At 46.4% G+C, this 19,740-nt stretch overlaps 1 protein-coding gene across 2 annotated transcripts; it reads left to right on the top strand.

Annotated features, from left to right (window-relative positions):
- Nucleotides 1-4,717: 4,717 nt before the first annotated feature.
- On the top strand, nt 4,718-19,674 carry LOC149852557 (uncharacterized). Of its 2 annotated transcripts, none has more exons than XM_090030114.1 (3): nt 4,718-4,860; nt 6,351-6,481; nt 9,394-19,674. In XM_090030114.1, the coding sequence occupies exon 3, from the start codon at nt 9,423-9,425 to the stop codon at nt 10,419-10,421; it is 999 nt and encodes a 332-aa protein (XP_089886240.1). In that variant the 5' UTR covers nt 4,718-4,860; nt 6,351-6,481; nt 9,394-9,422; the 3' UTR covers nt 10,422-19,674. The 2 variants fall into 2 exon arrangements, with proteins under 2 accessions (XP_089886240.1, XP_089886239.1); XM_090030113.1 differs by having other exon boundaries at nt 9,391-19,674.
- Nucleotides 19,675-19,740: the final 66 nt, after the last annotated feature.

Genomic DNA, 19,740 nt, shown 5'->3' with positions numbered 1-19,740 from the left:
TAACTATCACACCATGAAAACTTGCAAATGCTGGAGAGCCTAACTAGAGGCCATGCTCTTCTTGACCTGCTGTAAACAGGGCAGAATTGGTGGACAGTGTAGAAGTGGATTTAGCAATTTGGGCAGCAGTGACCATGAGGTGATTGAGTTCAGGATCCTGAGGAAAGGAAGGAAGGAGAGCAGCAGAGTAAGGACCCTGGATGTCAAAAAAACAGGCTTCCACTCACTCAGGGAACTGATGGGCAGGATTTCCTGGAAGACCAGTCTGAGGGGAAGAGGCGTCCAGGGGAGCTTATTGTACTTAAAAAAAACCTTACTGAAGGCACAGGAATGAACCATCCCGATGTGGAGGAAGACTAGCAAGTATGGCAGAAGACCAGTTAGGCTTAGCAGGGAACACTTCAGTGAGCTAAAACACAACAAGTAAGCTTATAAGACATGGAAATTTGGACAAACTAGTAGGAAGGAGTATAAGAGTACAGCTCGGGCATGCAAGGATGAAATTGGGAAGGCCAAAGTGCAACTGGAGTTGCAACTAGCAGGGGATGTGAAGGGTAACAAGAAAGGTTTCTAAAAGCATGTTGGCAACAAGAGGAAGGTCAGGGAAAGTGTGGGCCCTTTATTGACTGGGGGAGGCAATCTAGTGACAGATGATCTGAAGTATTCAATGCCTTTTTTATCTGTCTTCACAGGCAACGTCAGCTACCTGACTACGGCACCTGGCAGACAGTTTAGGGAGGAGATGAGCAGCTGACAGTAGTGAAAGAACAAGTTAGGGACCATTTAGAAAAGCCAGACGTATACAAGTCCATGGGGCCAGAGACCCAATTGCACCCGATGTGCAATTCTATGATTCTGTCTCGTACACTGAGCATCGGACCACTGAGTCTGTCAAGTAGCAAATCAGTCAAGAAATTGGAACCTATGAACCGCTGTTGGAGGTTGTATGATGAAGGAAGCTGCAATGGTTTGGACAAATCATGAGAAGGCTGGATACCCTTGCCAACACCATAGTGCAGGGCACTGTGGAGGGAAAGAGAAAAAGAGGTAGACCCAAGAAGAGCTGGGGAACCAACATCAAAGACTGGACAAGACTTCAGATGACAGAGTGCACAAAGCTAGTCAAACACTGGGTAAAGTGGAGGAGGGTTGTTATAGCATCTAAGGTGCCCCAATGGTCACAGTGGCCTTGGGGCTGACTTGACTGGACCCGATGATTCTAGAAAGGTCCATGCAACTGTAAAGTTAGAGCTAGAAAATGCATAATACATTTATAGCTGGTTTCTATCTAGCTTTAATTTGCATGTGTAGCAGGGTCCCCCCCCTGCAGCTGGGAGCCTTGTCAGCAGTGCACCATGGACATCCCTCTCCATCCCAGCAGTGCTCCAAAGTTGCCAGAAAGAAGACTCCCACAGCTGTGAGACTCAGCCCCAGCTTTGCCCCACAGCTGTCAGCTGCAGGACTCCTAGCCCTGGCAGCTGTAGGGCACTGCCAGGGCTTAGAGTCCCATCAGCTGTAGGACTCACAGCTGTGGGAGTTTAGTATTTGCTGGTGCAGGGGGAGCCTGGGATGCTGATCCCTGACTCCCCCTGTTCTAGCAATAAGGCACAATAGGATCTGATGCTGGGTCCCACAGACACGCTTCTTGCCATGCACATGAGGCAAGGCAGGAAACATAATTGTGTGGATTGCGCATTAGATCTGATTGCACTTTTACCTGCATGAGTAGAGGCCCTTTGGCTGCAACCCATTCTGGCTGCATACCTCCCAGCACTTTCCCCTCCTCCCCTCCCATCATAATAAGCAAAAAGACTAGCTTGACTGTCCTAAAGGAGATTATACCGGGTCCAAAGTACGTGGACTAATAAACTAATATTTCACGACTGTGAAGAAAGGCCCAAAATGATTCGGCTGACATTTTTGTTAGGCAGTATAACAAAAGGGCTAACTGCAACAGCTGTTTTTGTGTATACCTAAATAGGTAATGCCAGTAGATGGTGCTCAAGAATAAGCATTCAAGTCCTTGGGTTGTATGTGACCAGTAAGACTTCTCAGTGTGCCTACAAACAGTTGCTTCTTGTGCCTAGGTATATTTTCTTCATGCAGCTCAGAACAGGGAAAACCCGATGAATAATGAACACCTCTCCAGAGTCAGCCTATCTGGACTATGCATTCAAAGATTGCATTAAAAGCCAAGTGACTGGCATAAAATTGAGGAGATTGTAAAAGTGAAGAATGGAAGGGGTTATTTCTGGATTTTTAGCCTACCAAGGATCACCTTTCCAGGTTTTTCTCCACAACTACAAATGACAGAAATGTGTTTTTTTACCTGATAATTCCATATTCAAATCCACTCCATTTTTTTGTTTTTGCCTCTCTAGTCATTCTGTGTCTCTGGTTACAAATCAGTAATAGAAAGCGTAACACTCACCCATTTCTAATTGGTGAGCAAAACAAATCCCCTCTTCCCTCCAGCTTGTTCTGAAAGGAAGCTGTTGCTCTGATTCAATATTCCAGATATGGGGAGTAGGGGGAAGAAGGGGTTTTAAACTCTCCTAGGTTCAGCTTTTTCCCCTCTGCTTCCTGATAGTCACAGGAGGAGAAGGACTGAGATATATCCCTGACCAGGGCAACCCAATTCCAAGTTGTCCCACCCCAGCTCCCCTCCCAGCCACCAACAGCTAATCACTGCCTCCAACTTCCAGCCCCATCTCCACCCTCCTCCCTTGTCAGAGCAGTGTCACACAGGGCTCTGTGCATGAGTGGCAGCAGAATTAAACATGCTTTCTAGTTATTTATCTTGCTTTAATTGAAGTTCTCTCTGCTTTTGCTGATTATTGACCTGAATTAGTAATAGCATTAATAGCATTGAATGCCATTTTCTCTTCATTTTCAAGTATGAATATGTTGTGTTAATAGTGACAGCCACTCAGTTTTGGAGGTTTCTACCCCCTTCAATTCCAAAAAATATTTTTTATTTGTGAAGGAAACTGTTGCCTTGCAGCATTAACATGCCTTCCCCCTTGTCCCTCTGGGCTTTGTCATATGGGACACTTAGCATGTATTTTACCTGAGATCGTAGTAAGCATTACCATGCCACATTAAAAGCTAGAACATGTTCTGAGCAGTCACACAGTAATGTTAACCATGATCTCAGCCTGGTCTGGACAGACTGGAGCTGGCTGTTCCTCCTAAGCCCTTAACAGTGACCCTGGCTCCCACATCAGCCTATAAAGACATGCAGCCCCCACACCCAGAGCCCATGTCCCCCCTGCCATGTGCTCAGCAAGGCTCAGACTGCAATGCTTGGCCCTCACACACTGAAGCGGGCTGGGTTTCTGCTGCTGGCAGTAGGTGGAGGGAGGCACAGGGAGCTGAGCCCAGGAGATGCCGTTCCTGCTGCTGCATCCCACCAGTGCCAGGAGGACCAGTGATTGCTCATAGAGTCTCTGTGGAGCAGTCCAACAATAACTGAATATATGTTGTTTAATGCAATCTGGAGTTACTCCTCCTATGAAATGTTATAACTTTGCTACAGTTGCAGTGCAGTTGGCATGTGTTTTTCTGCTTGAACATGCAGATGCTTGCATTTTAAGTGCAGTTAACATATCCTCAGTCACCAGCAGCCGATCACCTGCCCCTCTGTCATTGCCACCCCACTCCAGCTGCCACTGACAATGTACCTCCTTGTGCCCCTGCAGCCCAGGGGTGTCAAATTGGCTTGGCCTCCCAGGCCAGATCGAGGTCCAGGCGCATCACGGGATGGATCCAGATCCATCTTTGGCAGGGGAGTGGGAGGTGCATACCTTGATAGTGGGGGAGGTAGGGTCATGGAGTTACAGGCGTTAACACAGCTGTCACTCACCCACCTTTGCCAAAAAGCATCCACAACAGGGCTTCATACCCTGCTTTCGCCACCCTAAATTCCCAGCCCCTCCAGGAGCCCCACGAGCTGGACACCCCTGCTCTGGCCAAAACTGAGTCACATAGGATAGAAAGGTCATAGCAGGAGCACTAAAATAGCACTGGTCCCAGCCTTTCCCCAAGTGAAGCAGCTCCCCTGCCCACAGCCTCTCCGGCCAGGATATTTCCTTGGAGCTTGTACTCTTTTTCCCCTTTGTTGCTTTCTCCTCGCCCTCCTGCTGCTTTGCTGGTACAATCTTTACTATTATGAGAAGAGAAACCCTCAGATCAAGGCCACATGAAACCCTGGCACTGATCCAGCTTCCTCTACAAATCTCCCTCCCTTCACAAGGGCTTCCCCTAAGACAGGTGAGTCCTGGGCCACTCGGCAGCCACAGCGGGCAAACCCCCAGGTGCACCCTCCTTGCCCCCCGAGCCTCTGCCTGCCTAGCTGGGCAGTCTAGACCTTTTTGCCTGGCAGGTCGGATGGGCAGTGCCAGCCTGTCTGTGGGCTGGGGGCCTGCAGCTTGGGAATTTGGGCAGGGTGGCGCGTGGCCATGCCCGTTTGCCCCGCTGCCCAATGTCCAGACCCGTGGGGAGCCCCGCGGCCTTGACGGTGCGGGAAGGCCTGGGGAGGCGTCCTGCGACCGGACCAGACTCCAGGGGCCACAAGGGTCCCCGGGCCCGGCCACAGTGAATGGAGGGCCGGGGGCTGTCGGGGGCACCCTGCCCCCGGCCTTGTCACCGTTTCTAGGCCGCAAGGAGAGAGGGGCCTGGTGCCCGGGGCGGGGGTCCCGGGGCGGTGTCCACCAGAGGGCTCTGGCTGCTGTGTGCTCAGGATCCGGGGGTTGAACTTCCTGGGTCACATCGCACCGCTGCCGCCTCCATTGTGAACCGGGAGCCCGCGCGGAGCCTCCGCCGCCGCCCCCGGCTCCGCGCCCCCGGGCCGGGCGCCAGGTAGCGGGCGGGGCGGGGCGGGCTCTCGCTGAGGGGGCCGCGCCGGGCGGGCGGGGGGGGGCGCATCCCTCTCAGGCGCGCGCCGCTCCCGCACCAGAGGGAGCCGCCGCGCGCCCAGCCTTGCAGACCGGCCGCCGCCGCCGCCCTCGTGAGGAGCGGCGAGGTGGCATCCCCGCTGCCCGCGGGGCTTGTTTTCGCGCTGTCCAGCCTGATGCCGTTTCGCCGGGCTGCCAGCGGGCGCCAGGCTGTTTCCGCTGTGACACCGACACCCGGGTCAGGGCAGCAGGGCTGCTGTGTGGTCGGGCGCGTCTGCAGGATACGCTTACTGCGCAGTAACGCCGGCGCGCGGTGTTTGCTCACATGCCGAGCAAAACCCGCGCTGAAACGCGACTGCGCGGCGTTAGGCTGCTGCGCAGTTAGCGTCGCTAGCAAAACCGTGCGCAGTCGGGGCCAGCTCCCCTGTAAGGCGAAGTAGGCACGTGCTTGAGGTGCCAGCGTCCTGGTGTTGCGATTTTTTTTAGTGAAGTAAAGAGAATCATGAACGCGGGTGCCCTGGCGGTGGGGCTCCTGCAGACACTGCTGACAGTGGCAAGCACCGACCGGGGGGTTGGTGACCGCCAGCAGCATCGGCAGTGGTCAGTGGCAATCGCTGAGCGCCCGCAGACACCACTGGCAGTGTCGGCAGTGACGCGGTGGGGTGGCAAGCGACAACCACCCACAGTCGCCACCGACACTTCACGGGGGGGCATTGCCACGTTCAGGGGGTGCATGTGCATCCGCGTGCACCCCCTACTCATCACCAATGAAAGTAATAATCAATATATATCCTATATAGTATTATAGATAGGGACAGCAAACAGCGCGTCAGTAAATTCCTATAAACCACAATACACGCTTGAAACCTTTCTGTTGGACTACCCACAGTACAGGTGACCGCTAGATGTTGATATCTAACTGACTCGGAAAAAACAGAAGTCAGAGTAGATAGGCAGCACTGAAGATCGTGTGCCTAGGGGTGTGTGCGGTATCCACCCAGCCCTGTGCATTAATGAACTACAGTGCATTAATGAACATGTAGACACGTTCACTGTTCCGTTTAATTACCCCATCACCTGGTGGAAACTGCTTTCACTTCACCTTGTGCCCACAGATAGGCATTTTACAACAAAGCAAACGCTTGGTATTTTTTTATCGCTGTGAAAAAACAGCTGCTTTTCATCATAAAGACATGGCTTAAAACCAGCAGCTAGAAAAGTACATAGGGAAAGGGGATACAAGCTCGCACGTTTGCTCAGACTCAACGACTGCAGTAGATTGTCCCCAGGCAGAGTCAGCTGCCTGTAAATAAGCAGCTAAGAGGAAAATCCAGTCTCTGGCCCTCCTCACTCTGCACCACTGGTGGACTGTGCAGCCCTTGAGGACAACGTTAAGGGGAGCCCCCAAAGAGCTTCTTGGATTCTGCTTTTTGTGACTATTATTATTCTTTTCAGGCATGCAGAAGTATGCTGGACACTGCAGAAGGAAGGGAACGTATAATCACCAATTTAAAGCTTGTAACTGAAGGGATCCTTATGAGCATCTAGTCTGACTTTCTGCATAGCATGTTAGAGAACTTGAACCAGTGAGTATTCATGTATCTAGACCAATAATTTGTACCTGAGATACAGTAAAGAATCCAGCAACCCATTTGCTAAAAGGACTGCTGCTAATTGTCCTCGCTGGCTGCATCTACACAAGACACTTGACTGCGCAGTAGCGTTGCATGGCACAAAGTGTGATGCCGTAGTAATGAGCTAACTATGCAGACAGCGTCACCTAAAAGCCGTTTGGCGCTGCTACGGCACAGTAACTCTGGTTACTGCACAGTCATTTAGTAGTTGTGTATGCAAGTACTAAATGACTGTGCAATAACAACTGAGCAGTCAGCATCTCGTAGACACAGCCACTAGGTGTCTTAAGTTATCAGCAATTTGAGTATATCTAGTTGTAAATTCTAACCATTCTAGTCTTTGTTTGCCGCATGAATAAATCTCTTGTATCAGAAATCTTCACCCTGTCTAGATAATCTATAATCTACGTTATAGATTACATAGCTTTCATAGCCATTAGGGCTGGAAGGAACTTTGTGACATCATCAGGTCAGGTCCAGCCCCCTGCCCAGAGGGCAGGAAGTCAGCTGGGGTCTGATCACCCCAGCAAGATAAGTAAGATAATTAAATTGGCTTAACTTTCTTTTTGTAAACAGATTGAGCTTCAAGTCTCTCGAAGATTTTCCAGGCATTGGATCATTCTTGTAACTATTCTTTGAATGCCTTTCAGTTTTTCAGCATCCTTTTCAAACCTATGCCACCAAAATTAAACACTGATTTCCAGTAAAAGTCTTATGATCGTCATAAACAGAGATAATAGGAACTCTCTACTCATCTTTTATGTTCCCTTGCTCATAAGCCAAACCTCACATTAGTTTTGTGAGCCATAGCATCACATTAGGAACTCAAAATTAGTTGGTTTCCATCTTTATCCCTAAAAGTTTTTCAGAGTCACTGCTTCACATGATACAGTCAACCATGCTGCTAATGCAACCTCTATATTATTTTTTCCTAGAAACAGTGACCCTCAGCCAGGGTACCACGGAGATAACCCAGAGATTTCAAATAGGAATTCATAGCGTTAAAACCATTTTGACCTGTTGTGGTCTTTCTGAGTTCTTTGCAACAGAAAAATTGTTCTAGTATTTTTCTGTAGTAAAAAAAAGCCCAAGTGAAAACTGGAAGCTGAAATTTTATGAGAGGTACCTTGAGTCTAGAAAGTCTGAGAACCACTGATTTAGGAGCATATTAAAATGTGGAGGCAGGTCCCATTTCACCTATTAGACACATGTATGTGGTCCTATTCCATTCTGTTCAAGTTCTTGAAAATCCATTAATGCATCTATTTCTGTAACAGCAGCAAGGAGGAGTCTCTTCCCTTTCATATTAATAGCTTATCAGGGATTTGAACAGGGGGGAACAGAATTACACTTAAGTACCTAATGGGTGGAGTAGGCTCTGGCCCATGATTTTCAGATGAGCCCATTTTAGTAAGCAGTCCACTCAATCTATGCCATTGACCTGTCTTTCTCATTTTTAGCACACTGCCAATTTTTGGGTGCTACTTTACCAGCAATAATGTTATGTTTTCTTTTTTTATTAACCCAACTTGCAATTGCCTGTAAAACAGAATCCACGTTCCATAAAACTATATTTATTGGCCTGAATTACGTTACCGTCTTTTAAATGTTTTGTTGAGTAAGCCATGTATCATTTATTCAGCTAACTAATGTTGGACTAATAGTGCTGTAATTATCGAGGTCATCCCATCTACCCTCTTTGAATATTGGCTATCTAAAGATTTGACTTTGCAAACACCTTTCTATATGAATCAGTTTGCTTTCTTATGAGACTCAGACTGATCTATAAATGAATTTGCAGCCTGCTAGAACTATGCAGAATTAGACCCTAAATTCAGATATGACATAGTAAGTAAGGGTTGTGACAGAAACAGTGCTGACAGGACAGTCAAGAGTAACTGTAAAGAAATCAAGAAATTACTCAGAACTAGTTTCATGGGAAAACTATAGCAGAATAAACTTAAAGTGAATTCAAAGTGCAGTAACTATTCCAGAGTCACCGCAGTGTGGACACTCTTCTTCTCCACCAAGAATGTATTTTTGCAGTTTATATTAACCTAAACTGCACAGAGGCATTTTAATCTTAAAATATAGCTACATAGTGGACTTCCTACAAAATAGCTATTACAGTTTGAATTTACGCCCTAGCGTTCCTCGCCGACTTTCTTGTGTCAATCATCTTGTATAAGATATAGTATCTTTGCCTAGGTGTAACTATACATGCTTGTTTTTAAAATCCAGAGTGTGGATAAAATTTTCAAGTGCGCTTAAGACACGCGGGAGCCTAAGCCCCATTGATTTAAACGGGAGTGAGGCATGAACCTGTATAGCAGTTTTTGAAAATCTCATTAGGCGTGCTTAGTTGTCCAAGTACTAATGACAATCTAGCCCTTAGGTACTTTTTACAGTGGGACTTAGGCATTTTTCAAATGTTACTGTTTGTAAATACAAGGGATGCTTTTCTGTGGGGTGAAGCACCCTTCTCTCATAACATTATTATTTGTGTTGCCATGCTACTTGTACAAATATCTAACAAAGAGATGGTTGTGAATTTACACAATCTACAATACAATGGGTAAATACAGGACAACTGGATGTGCACACGGGAACAGTAAAGCTATATTCTGCTAAGCACTGGTCATGGCTTACCATTACTGAAACATTTGTAGAAGACAGGAAACGATTGGAAGAGGGGTGATATGATGGTTTTGTTAGGTCCAAGATGATTCAGTGTTGTTAGGGATCATGAACATAAAATGGTTTTATTAAACTTGAAGATACTTCACCAACAGTTGTTTGATTTCACTCTCCCCTCTCTGAGCACAGGGAATGACTCATGTTTGGATTCTCTTTCTATCTAGAAGAACTGCCTGGGAGCGAGGAGCAGCACAAGATGTCACTGATAAGATCCATAGTCACCATTTCTGAGAGCCCTGAGCAGGAAATATCCCCTACAAGTCCTGGCACAGTGGAAGTTCAGCAGCAACACCCTCCAGAGGAGAACAGATCTGCTCACAGTGGGGGAGGTGTGAGAAAACGCAAAGGCACCATTGTACGCCGCCGAATGTTCATGGGGGAGAGGCCAAACATCTGCATTGAGTGCGGTAAAAGTTTTCTTCAGAGCTCAGACCTTATTAATCACCGGAGAATCCACACAGGGGAGAAGCCCTATCAGTGCCTCGACTGTGGAAAGAGTTTCAGTGTGAGCTCAAATCTTATCAGACATCAGAGAACCCACACAGGCGAGAAAGTTTATAACTGTTCTGACTGTGGGAAAAACTTCCTGGACAAGTCAACCCTGACCCAGCACCAGCATGTCCACACAGGAGAGAAACCCTATACATGCATCGACTGTGGGAAAATCTTCAGCCGGAGCGCCCATCACAGGAGACACCTCAACAGCCCTCCTGGGATTAGGCAGTCTAAATGCACCTATCAGGAAAGCCCCACTGTTGGGAAGGTCAAAGAAACCAAAGGGTCCAGGAGGAGAAGCACAGCCTTTGAGATCCCCAACACGTGCGCAGAGTGCTGGCAGAGCTTCAGCCAGAACTCAGACCTGGTCAAGCACATGCGCATCCACACGGGTGAGAAACCCTATGAGTGTCCTGACTGTGGAAAAAGGTTTAATGTGAGCTCGAACCTGATCAGGCACCAGCGGATTCACACAGGAGAGAAGCCGTACACATGCTCTGACTGTGGGAAAAGCTTCACTGACAAATCCACCCTGACACAGCATCACCGCATCCACACAGGGGAGAAACCCTATATATGCACTTACTGTGGGAAGAGCTTCAGTCACAGCTCTCACCACAAGAGACATGAGAAAATCCACAAAGGCGTGAACCCGGTGTCCTTCCTGCCTTTGTGGCCCTACTCTACTCAAGCATTCTAACGAATGGGACTCATTAAAAAAACAGTAAGGGGATTGTTGTAAAACGGTGAAAAGCAAAACAGAGACTGAGATCTGAGTTACCTGAAAATTAGGAACTACCATACGTGTTCAGACTCAGTGGTGAAGCTACTCCAATCCCCTGTCTCCAAAAGTGGCTTGTAACCACATACCTCAAAGGAAAGCATGAAACTCTCATAAGGGACAGTTTTGCAATAACCTGCCCATGGGGGAAGTGGCTGCCTGCTGTCAGGCAGTTAGTTACCTGGCTGTTGTTCTCAACATGAAGATCCCTTATAGACTATTACCTTAGCCACTGTGCTCGTGGATGACATTTTTTGTCATTCACATAGATGTGTCTAATTCCCTCGTTTGGAATCCCACTCATGGTCTTTGTAACAGTTTGTGCCAATGAGTTTCACATGGTAGTTATACATTGGGTAGGATAGAATTTTTTGCCAGTAAATTAGCCCCCTCTGATTTCAGTGAGCATCCTCTTTTCCTTGTACTGTGAGGGAGGCCAGGCAGGAAGCCTGCTTTGTCGGTACTTTTTCTGTCCCATTCATTATTTTGTTCTCTTTTGTCTGGTCCTGCATCTTTCATCTGCTGGATAAACAGTTCCCATCTCTTTAGCCTCTTCTCATACAGAAGCATCTCAATTTTTCTAATAATTGTTGTCACTTGTCCCTAATCTCCTTCTAATTCTACTATATATTTTTGAGATGAGGCCACCGGATTTGAATGCCATATTCCACGTTGGGTGTCCCATCAGTTTACATAGTGGCATTAGAATAGTCTCAGTATTATTTTCTATTCACTTATTTATCCATACTAACTTTTTTAACAACCTCTGCACACAGTGCAGGGGTTTTCATTGATCTATCTACAAAGACTCCTGGGATACTTTCCTTAGTTGTTACACTTAATTTAGATCTTAGCTATGTGTATGTGTAGATGATATTGTCCCTTTTAATGAGCCACTTGGTGCCAAAAATTTTCAGGTAAAACTCCCAACTGAAGTGAACAGCGATTTTAAGATCTACCTGGCAGAGACTTAAAATTCACCTACAGGTTTCAGATGCCAAGGGTGGTGTTACCAAAAGTGCCTAAGAGAGATCTGTACAATTTTCCCAATACAACTAAGTGCATCGTGGAGAGGATGGCCCCACCCACTCTCATTTGAGCCCTCAGCAGGCATGTTTACACATGCATTTAAGAGCGCCAAAATTTAATGTGCATTATCTTAATGTGCATTAAGCGGGTTTAGGCAGGTATCTACACATGCAAGCGTTGAAGCACATTGACATATCTACACATGCGTTAATGTGCTCTTAATTATTTGCGCATTTCCAGTTATCAAATTTAAGCGTGAATAGCCTAAAGTCACCATTTTTAACATGCAGTTAGGGTGTGCACGTGTAGACACGCCGGTAATGCGCATTAAAGCGTCACATGTAGACACGCCCAGCATGTACAGAACCCAAAACTGAAGTCTCCCCATTTCACTCTCAAGAGCCGTGTCTCCAGTGGCTTGAGTACAACAATGCAGGGTACTCTCAGCATGGGTTTCCAGAATTTGAAGTTTGGTATAGAAACACATAGAACCATAAGGCTGTGTTTCTCAATCTCAAGAATACTGGGAAAGTGGTATAGACACAGCCCAGATGACTTAGGTGCTGTAAAGTACGATTGAAAGTCACTTTAAATTCTTGTTCCAAACCACTTAGGCAGAGATCCTTAAAGGTGTTGAAATGCTCCTAGAACTCCCTAGCTTTGAGGTATCTAGGCTCCCCATACAAAGGGAGCTGCCTAGGAAGTAACCCCAGAAACTAGCAGAGCTGTGAACAGCCTCCTAGAGTTAGGCAGCTAAGTTACGTGTGCAAGAAAAATCCAACAACAGAGAGAGAAACAACTATCCCAGAATAGTGAACAGCTTAGTGCTTTCACTGGCTCAGTTCCACACTGTGACTGTTCTAGAGCAGAAATGTGAACCAGATCCCTAAGACCATCAGATACTATATGGTCAAAGTGTCTCCCATCAGAGTTATTCCACTTTGTGTAAGTAGTTAAATATTCATTGGTCCAGAGGAAAATCACATGCAAGACTGACTCTGGTCCAGTGGCTTGGGCATTCTTCTGGGATATGGGAGCATGAGAATCATGTCCCTATTTCAATCATATCTACTTAAAACAAGTGGAAAAGCTGCAAAAGAAGAGATGGAAAGAGAGACACTCCAGAATAGCTTGGGAGAACACTCATGTGAGCTGTGGGAGACTGAGGGTTACGTAGATGTTCAGAAGGACTGGGGAACCTGGGTCTCCCATGTCTGAGGGGCCTGCTCTAATCTGCGCACACATGCTAGCCAGTCATCATGCATCCTTAGCAGATTATCTGTTGTGTGGATTGCATTGGACTGTGCCTGTGAGAGACATGGAAGCACTGAATTTGACAATGCTGCTTAAAGGATGTGTTTCAGAGGAGCTCATTCACTGTGTGGCAGCATCAGCACTTAGGCAGCTTTGCTCAAGCCAGCATCAACAACTTAGGCACCAAGGCATTTAGATGCCTGCAGGTTTAGTTAGCTGAACAGTGGTTTGGGCTGTCAGTAATATGGAAATAATGAAGTTAGATGCTTGAGACTTGGTGAGCTACTTCTTATGGCTGGAATGTGCAGGTATTTAGGTATCGAGAGGGTCCAGAGGAGGGCCACTCGCATGATCAGGGGGCAGCAGGGTAGGCCCTACAAGGAGAGGCTATGGGACCTGAACCTGTTCAACCTCCACAAGAGCAGGTTGAGAGGGGATCTAGTGTCCGTCTATAAAGTGACTAAGGGGGACCAGCAGGCAGTGGGAGAGTCTCTGTTCCCCTAAGCACTACTGGGAGCAAAAGGGGATAACAGCCATAAGTTGATGGAGAGTAGATTCAGGCTAGACATCAGGAGGCACTACTTCATAGTCAGGGCAGCTAGGATCTAGAACCAACTCCCAAGGGAAGTGGTGCTGGCTCCTACCCTGGGGGTCTTCAAAGGGAAGCTAGATAGACACCTAGCTGGGGTCATCTGACCCCAGTACTCTTTCCTTCCATGGCAGGGGGTCAGACTTGATGATCTGCTCAGGTTCCTTCCAAACCTACTAACTATGAAACTACCTAAGCTGGAGATAGACTCGTAGGGCCCAGATCCAAAAAACCCATCTATTTGTGGCACCGTTCTGCATTGTCTCATCTAAATTTTAGGCATGTCTTTCTCAGTGGCATTAAGAAAAACAAGTTATGTGTCTTAGGGCTCCAAACCCCATTGAATGGTGACACCATAGCAGCTAGCATGCCATGCAGAGGATTGCAAAGGAAACAAAAGATGATGTACGTATCTGGAATCCCATCTCTCTCCTTAAGTTAGGCAATACTTACACTATTTCCTATAGCAGGGGTGGGGAAAATGCGGCCCATGGGCCGAATGCAGCCCACCAGGCCATTCTGTCCAGCCTGCAGGGCCCCTAAAAAATTTATAAAATTAATATTTATCTGCCCCTGGCTGCCTGTCATGCAGCCCTTGATGGCTTTCCAAAACTCAGTAAGTGGCCTTCTGCCCGAAATAATTGCCCACCCCTGTCCTATAGCTACATATTAGGCACTTTTGTAAAGGTGGAATTCACAGTCTGAAAGTCCTAGGCTTAATTACCTAACCTTTTAAATTGGGCAGGGAGAGCAGGAGGACAACCCACTATTGGCCTGAGATCCTGGGGCATCTATACACATGATGGACCTCTGGTCCAGCACATGCTAATTAGCACGTGTCAGAGCACACTCGATTAATTGAGTCTGCCAGAGCGTGCTAATTAGTGTGCTCCAGCAGCCTCCACATCACATGTTCAGTGTCCCCATGTTTCTAAATGGCAGGGGCATTTTACCGAAACTTAATCGAACTAGCTTTAGTTAAAGCACCCCACCACCATTTTAAAGCTTGGGATACTGAATACATGTGACACTGCTGGCACTTTAATTAAAGCGGCTCTCAAAGCCGCGCTAATTAAAGCAACCCCCTTTCGGAGCATATGCGTAGACACCCCTTGTGGTTAGGGCATTTTTCTGTGAAAGGAGGGATACAGAATCTAGGCCCTTGTCAACCTAAGGGAGTTTGAATCCACGTTTTCCACCTAACAGGAAAGTGCCCTAACAACCAGGCCATGGGCTGGGAGCACTCTCTACCCTTCCTGCTGAAGCTGGCCCACCAGTCTGCCAAGAGTGTAAGAGCTGGGGCTAGAAAAAGAGCAAGCTAAAGGGAGCTTGACTCTGGAAGAGAGGAATCCCTAGATTCTGGCTTCTCACCCTAGTACTATTTATGGATTTTATCCAGTAATTATTTAATGCAGAATGCATAGGTGGTCACCAGGGGCTGCTCAACTCCCATTGAAATAGCCTATGAAATTAGTGAATATTAGATGCCTAGATACATCTTAAAAATCATTCAGCACCTCTTTGTACTCTTACGGTACCTAAATACCTTTAAACATTTGACCCTCACACACTTCAGAAAATTTTACATTGCAATCTCCAAAACTGAGTAAATCCTTAAAATGGTTTTGAAAAATCTCAGCTTCTATCAGAAGTTGATATATTTTTCCATAGCAACAGTCACCATGGTACTAAACACTCCCCAAGTAAACAAAATATGAATTTAAAAATGACATGGTAGAGGTCCAAGTGCATTGCCTTGCACTTTTTACCAAATGCTGTTTGCTGTTATGGCCAGCTAAGCTAGCATGCCTTCTAAAGGTATTCAGCCTTCTATAAAGACAACTAACTCATGTAACGTTTTCTCCGTAAATTTTGCAGTCGCACTGCTCACCCCCCTCACCCCCCTTTTATAGGTCATCAATAAATGTTGAACAACACTAGTCCTAGTACTGGACCTCAAAAGCACTCTGTTGTTAACCTGTTGCCATGTTAAAAAACTGACCATTTCTCCCTTGTGTTTTCTGGGCCAGTTTCTAATTTATAACAGGCTTTTTTTTTTCCATCAAGTGACTGCTTGGCTGCCTTAAGAGCCTCTTGTGAGGGACTTTGTCAAAAGTTTGGTTTTTTTTGGAAGTCTAAATAAATTAGATAGATGACAAGCAGTTGGTATAATACTTTTTGCTGATGAATGATCAAAGCATGCCAGTAGATTAGCAAGGCACCATTTTTCTTTGAGGAAACTTTGCAGGTTAGTCCCAATATGTCACAATTCTGTGGGTATTTCTTGACTCTGGGCTGAATCCTGTTTCACCGTTACACATCTAAATGATACTGATACAGCTGCCTACCTGCATAGGCACCTGCGCTTGTACACCCCTTATATTTTATTTTCACCTGTGGCAGAATAGGTTCACCCAGTGCACACATACTCCTGGAAGGAAAAGGGAAGAGAAGGGCCCTCCTTCCTTTTATCCCAGTAGCCTAGTAGCTAATGACACTTGCCCAGGACATGGAAATCTCCCTCTGCCTAAAGGAGGTTTAAACCTGCATCTCTTACTTCCCAGCAGAGTGCTATAATCACCAGGCTATGAGCTGGGCATTGCTTAGGTTGCTTTCCAGCATTCCTGTTGAACTAAGCTTTTGGACAGCCAAGAGAGGAAGGTATGAGGTGCCAGGAAGAGAGCAAGTAAGTGCAAGTATAGCTCAGTGGCCTGGATGCTGCCCTGGAAGAGAGGGTCCCTGACCTCTGACCAATGGTTTTTTGTATCTTACATTTTACTATATATTGAATAAATTAATAGGCAGGAGAGGGTAGACAGACAATGGGGAGAGTTTCTGGCACATTTGGGGTAAGTCAGGCCCTTGCCTTCTACAGCAGTTACCGTCTTAGTGAGCAATATTCCCTTTATCTTATCCTCTTCCTTCTAGTCCCACATAACTCCCATCCTGCTACATTTCATAGAATCATGGAAAATTAATGTTGGAAGGGACCTCAGAAGGTCACATCTAGTCCAACCTCTGCTCAAAGCAGGACCATCCCCAACTATATCATCCCAGCCAAGGTTTTATCTATCCAGGTCTTAAAAACCTCCAAGGATGGAGATTCCACTGCCTTTGGGTAATTTATTCCAGTGCTTTACTACCCTCGTGACAAAGTTTTCCTTAATATCTAACCTAAAACTCCCTTGCTGCAACTTGAGCCCATTGCTCCTTGTTCTACCATGTGCCCCCACTGAGAGTAGGCTGGCTCCATCCTCTTTCAGACCTCCCTTCATGTACTTGAAAGCTGCTGTTAAATTCCCTCTCAATCTTCTTGTCTCTAGACTAAATAAGCCAGATATGTCATGAATAAGCCCAAATGTATCACATAAAACTAAATATGTCAAATCTAGTTGACATGCCCAGCTGTAGGCCTTACTTCTTTCCCAGACTGAGAAGTCCCAATTCCCAACACAGCATCCTGGTTTCACAACTATAACCCACAGGCAGAGCATACGTAGCACCCCTCCAAGGGACTGGGCCATATGAAAGATGAAAGCCTACTTCTGATATTAAATAGCTTACAGAGGAGTGGTGTGGTTCTGGCTGCCCTGGGTTCAAATCCTGGAAAGATAGCAGAGTGATTGTATTATAAAATGAGTTACGATGCAGGCACGCTGACAGCAGCAAGAGGGATGCTTGGGCATTTGTTTGCAGTTGCATGTTTTATTTAAAGTTCATGGTGCACACACACTGTATTGTACAGTATTGGGGAGCACCACCATGAAAACTTACCCCATCCACTTGCTCCTGCTTTGTAAATGATACCTGCTAAAACAATGGCCTGAAGCCAGTGAGGGAGCAGTGCTGGCCACACCTACCCTGCTCTCATTAGCACATTGAGTGTGAGAGCCTGAGTGTGGTGCTGGGCACACCCTGGGTATGTGGCAATAAGCCCGTACTGACATTTTTTTTTGGCATGCAGCAGGTGTGGAACAAAAGGGAACAGGTGGGGAGTGTTTTCACAGTGATAAACGTTAGGTGGTGTAGACATGCTTTTGGACTGCCTTAGAACATGGAAGCTTCATTCAAATCAGGACATCATTGTGCTAGGAGCTGTACAAAGACAGAGCAAGTGACAGTCCCTGTTCCAAAAAGCTTACAATCTAAAAGCCAGAATGTAATCGGTGGCTGGAAAAACAAGCTGACTGGATTCTCCACAGTAGCAAAAATAATAGAATGTGCACAAAATTTAGTTAATCTGGAGCAAGAAACATGCATGTGCAAATCAGTCCATTACATGGTTTGCAAGACATGTCAACTCCGTACCATCTACCACACCAGAAATGGATGGTTAATTCTTGTAGTTCTTTCTCTAGCTTTTCCTTTTTCTGTGCAGTTGTTTGTCTATGTTTAAACAAAGATGTGACCAAACAGTATTGTCCAAGTACATACTCTGACTGCAACTTCTGAAAACACTTTCAGCAGCCAGATGAAAAGAGCTGCATATTTAACTCTCCCATAGGAAGCAATGTTGCTTTATGTATGAGATACACGCTTGTTCTGAGATGCAGCACAAAAGGCCTGTTGAAGGCCTCTTGAAATCTTTGAGTCAAGTAAAAGGGGAGAACAGCAAGAGTGGTGGCACCATGGGTGCCTGCTATAGACCACCAAATCAGGATTAGAAAGTGGACAAAGCTTTTTAAACAATTAAGTGAAGTACCAGATGGTGTCCCCTATGAACTGCCTTTCTTTACCTCCCCTGTTCTCTTTACTACTCTGTCCCTTTCTTATCTGCCTCTCAACACTACACAGTCTCCTTCTGCACTTGTATTCTCCCTTCACTGTCCCCAATGCACCCCTCTGCCCTCCATAGTTTCCTCTCCTTCTCCCTTACAATACCACACACTGATGATTTTCCTTCACCAGTTCTGATTCCCCTACACACCTCCATTTGTCTGTCACCTAAACATACCATCCTTCCTAATCCCATGTGCCTCTGCCTCCATGTTTCTTGGAAGCCCCTCAGCTCCCATACTGTACCCCATGTTCCCATGTCTTGCATTGTCCTGCCCAGCCATGTTGTGGCAATCATCTTCTCTGAAGGCAACCCACCTCACTGAAAACAAAGAACAGATAGTTTGCTAGGGCTAGCCTCACTGTAACCTACTGCAATTTATAACTTCTTTACTGCTATAAATAACAAGCTATACTTTAAGGTGCCACCCTGCCCTGCTTTCTGCCTACTATTTTTGAAACCCATAGGGATATGGCAACTACTTTGAATAAGGATAATTTTGCTTCATCCTCAGTGGGAGAACAATAAAGGAAGCATGGTCCAATGGTTAGTACTATCCTAGGTGTCTGGGAATCTAGATTTTGCTTCCTACTCTGCCACAGGTTTTCCTTGTGGACTTAGGCAAGTCATACAGAACTACGTCAACAAAGATCCTCTGCTTTCAGGACAATACTAGTGCATGCCACACAAATGCAGCTGCACTACTTCTGGTTTGGGAACTAGCACCCACACAGCAGAGACAGTCAGTCTTGCACTATATAGATGTAACCTTAGATCGGTGTTTCCCAAAGCTCATGGGTTTGCAAAAGCACAGCAGAGAGGCCCACTCTTGTGTCCGCTTCCCACTGCTGATTCCCCAGAGGCTATCAGCAGCAGGGGGAATTGGCAGCCATGGTTCACATGCCCCCAAGAACCTTTTGTGTCGCCCCCCCCACAACCTTCCAGAGGACACAGTTTAGGTAATGCTGCCTGCGATCAGTGAAGGCCACATAGTTTCTGGATCCTGGTCAGGCTTAGGCACCAAGCTGCTTTTAGTGCTGTCAAGGTGGTTCCAACTGAGGGCTTGCACAGGAGGTTGTTTGGTCCTGAGAAGAAACTTTCCCAGTGAAAATGCAGGCACCTAAGGGGATCGTGTGGGATTCTGACAGTAGTGCTCCTGCACTGAGGTATGCACATTTTGCCTAAGTCCAGCTTTAGGTGCCTAAGTTCCAGTTTTCTGGACCTGGACTTTTGTCTCTCTAAGTCTCAGTTCTCCACCTGTAAAATGGGACAAGATCCTTGCCCTACCTCACTGTGGGGCTATGGAGATACGTTCATTAAAGACTGGGTAGTGTATGAAGGAAGGGGGATGCATGAATACCATAGACAGGGGAACGGGGACATTTTGAACAGGGAAAAATACACAAGTTTGACACTAGGCATTTGTCTGTGATCGTTCCAAACTTTTTATGCACTTTTATGTACATTTTTAAGACCTCGAATTGTTTTCTTGGTGCTTTTTAATAAAACCTCATGCTCCATTACTTCTTTCTCACAACGCAGTCCAGTGTCAACAGCAAATAACTCTCCTCTTTCCCCCAGCACCTTGC

The sequence above is a fragment of the Crocodylus siamensis genome, chromosome 15 (assembly GCF_052110815.1).
Source record: "Crocodylus siamensis isolate JL-2025a chromosome 15, ASM5211081v1, whole genome shotgun sequence".
Lineage (NCBI taxonomy): Eukaryota > Metazoa > Chordata > Crocodylia > Crocodylidae > Crocodylus > Crocodylus siamensis.
This window is presented reverse-complemented; position numbering and strand designations above follow the sequence as displayed.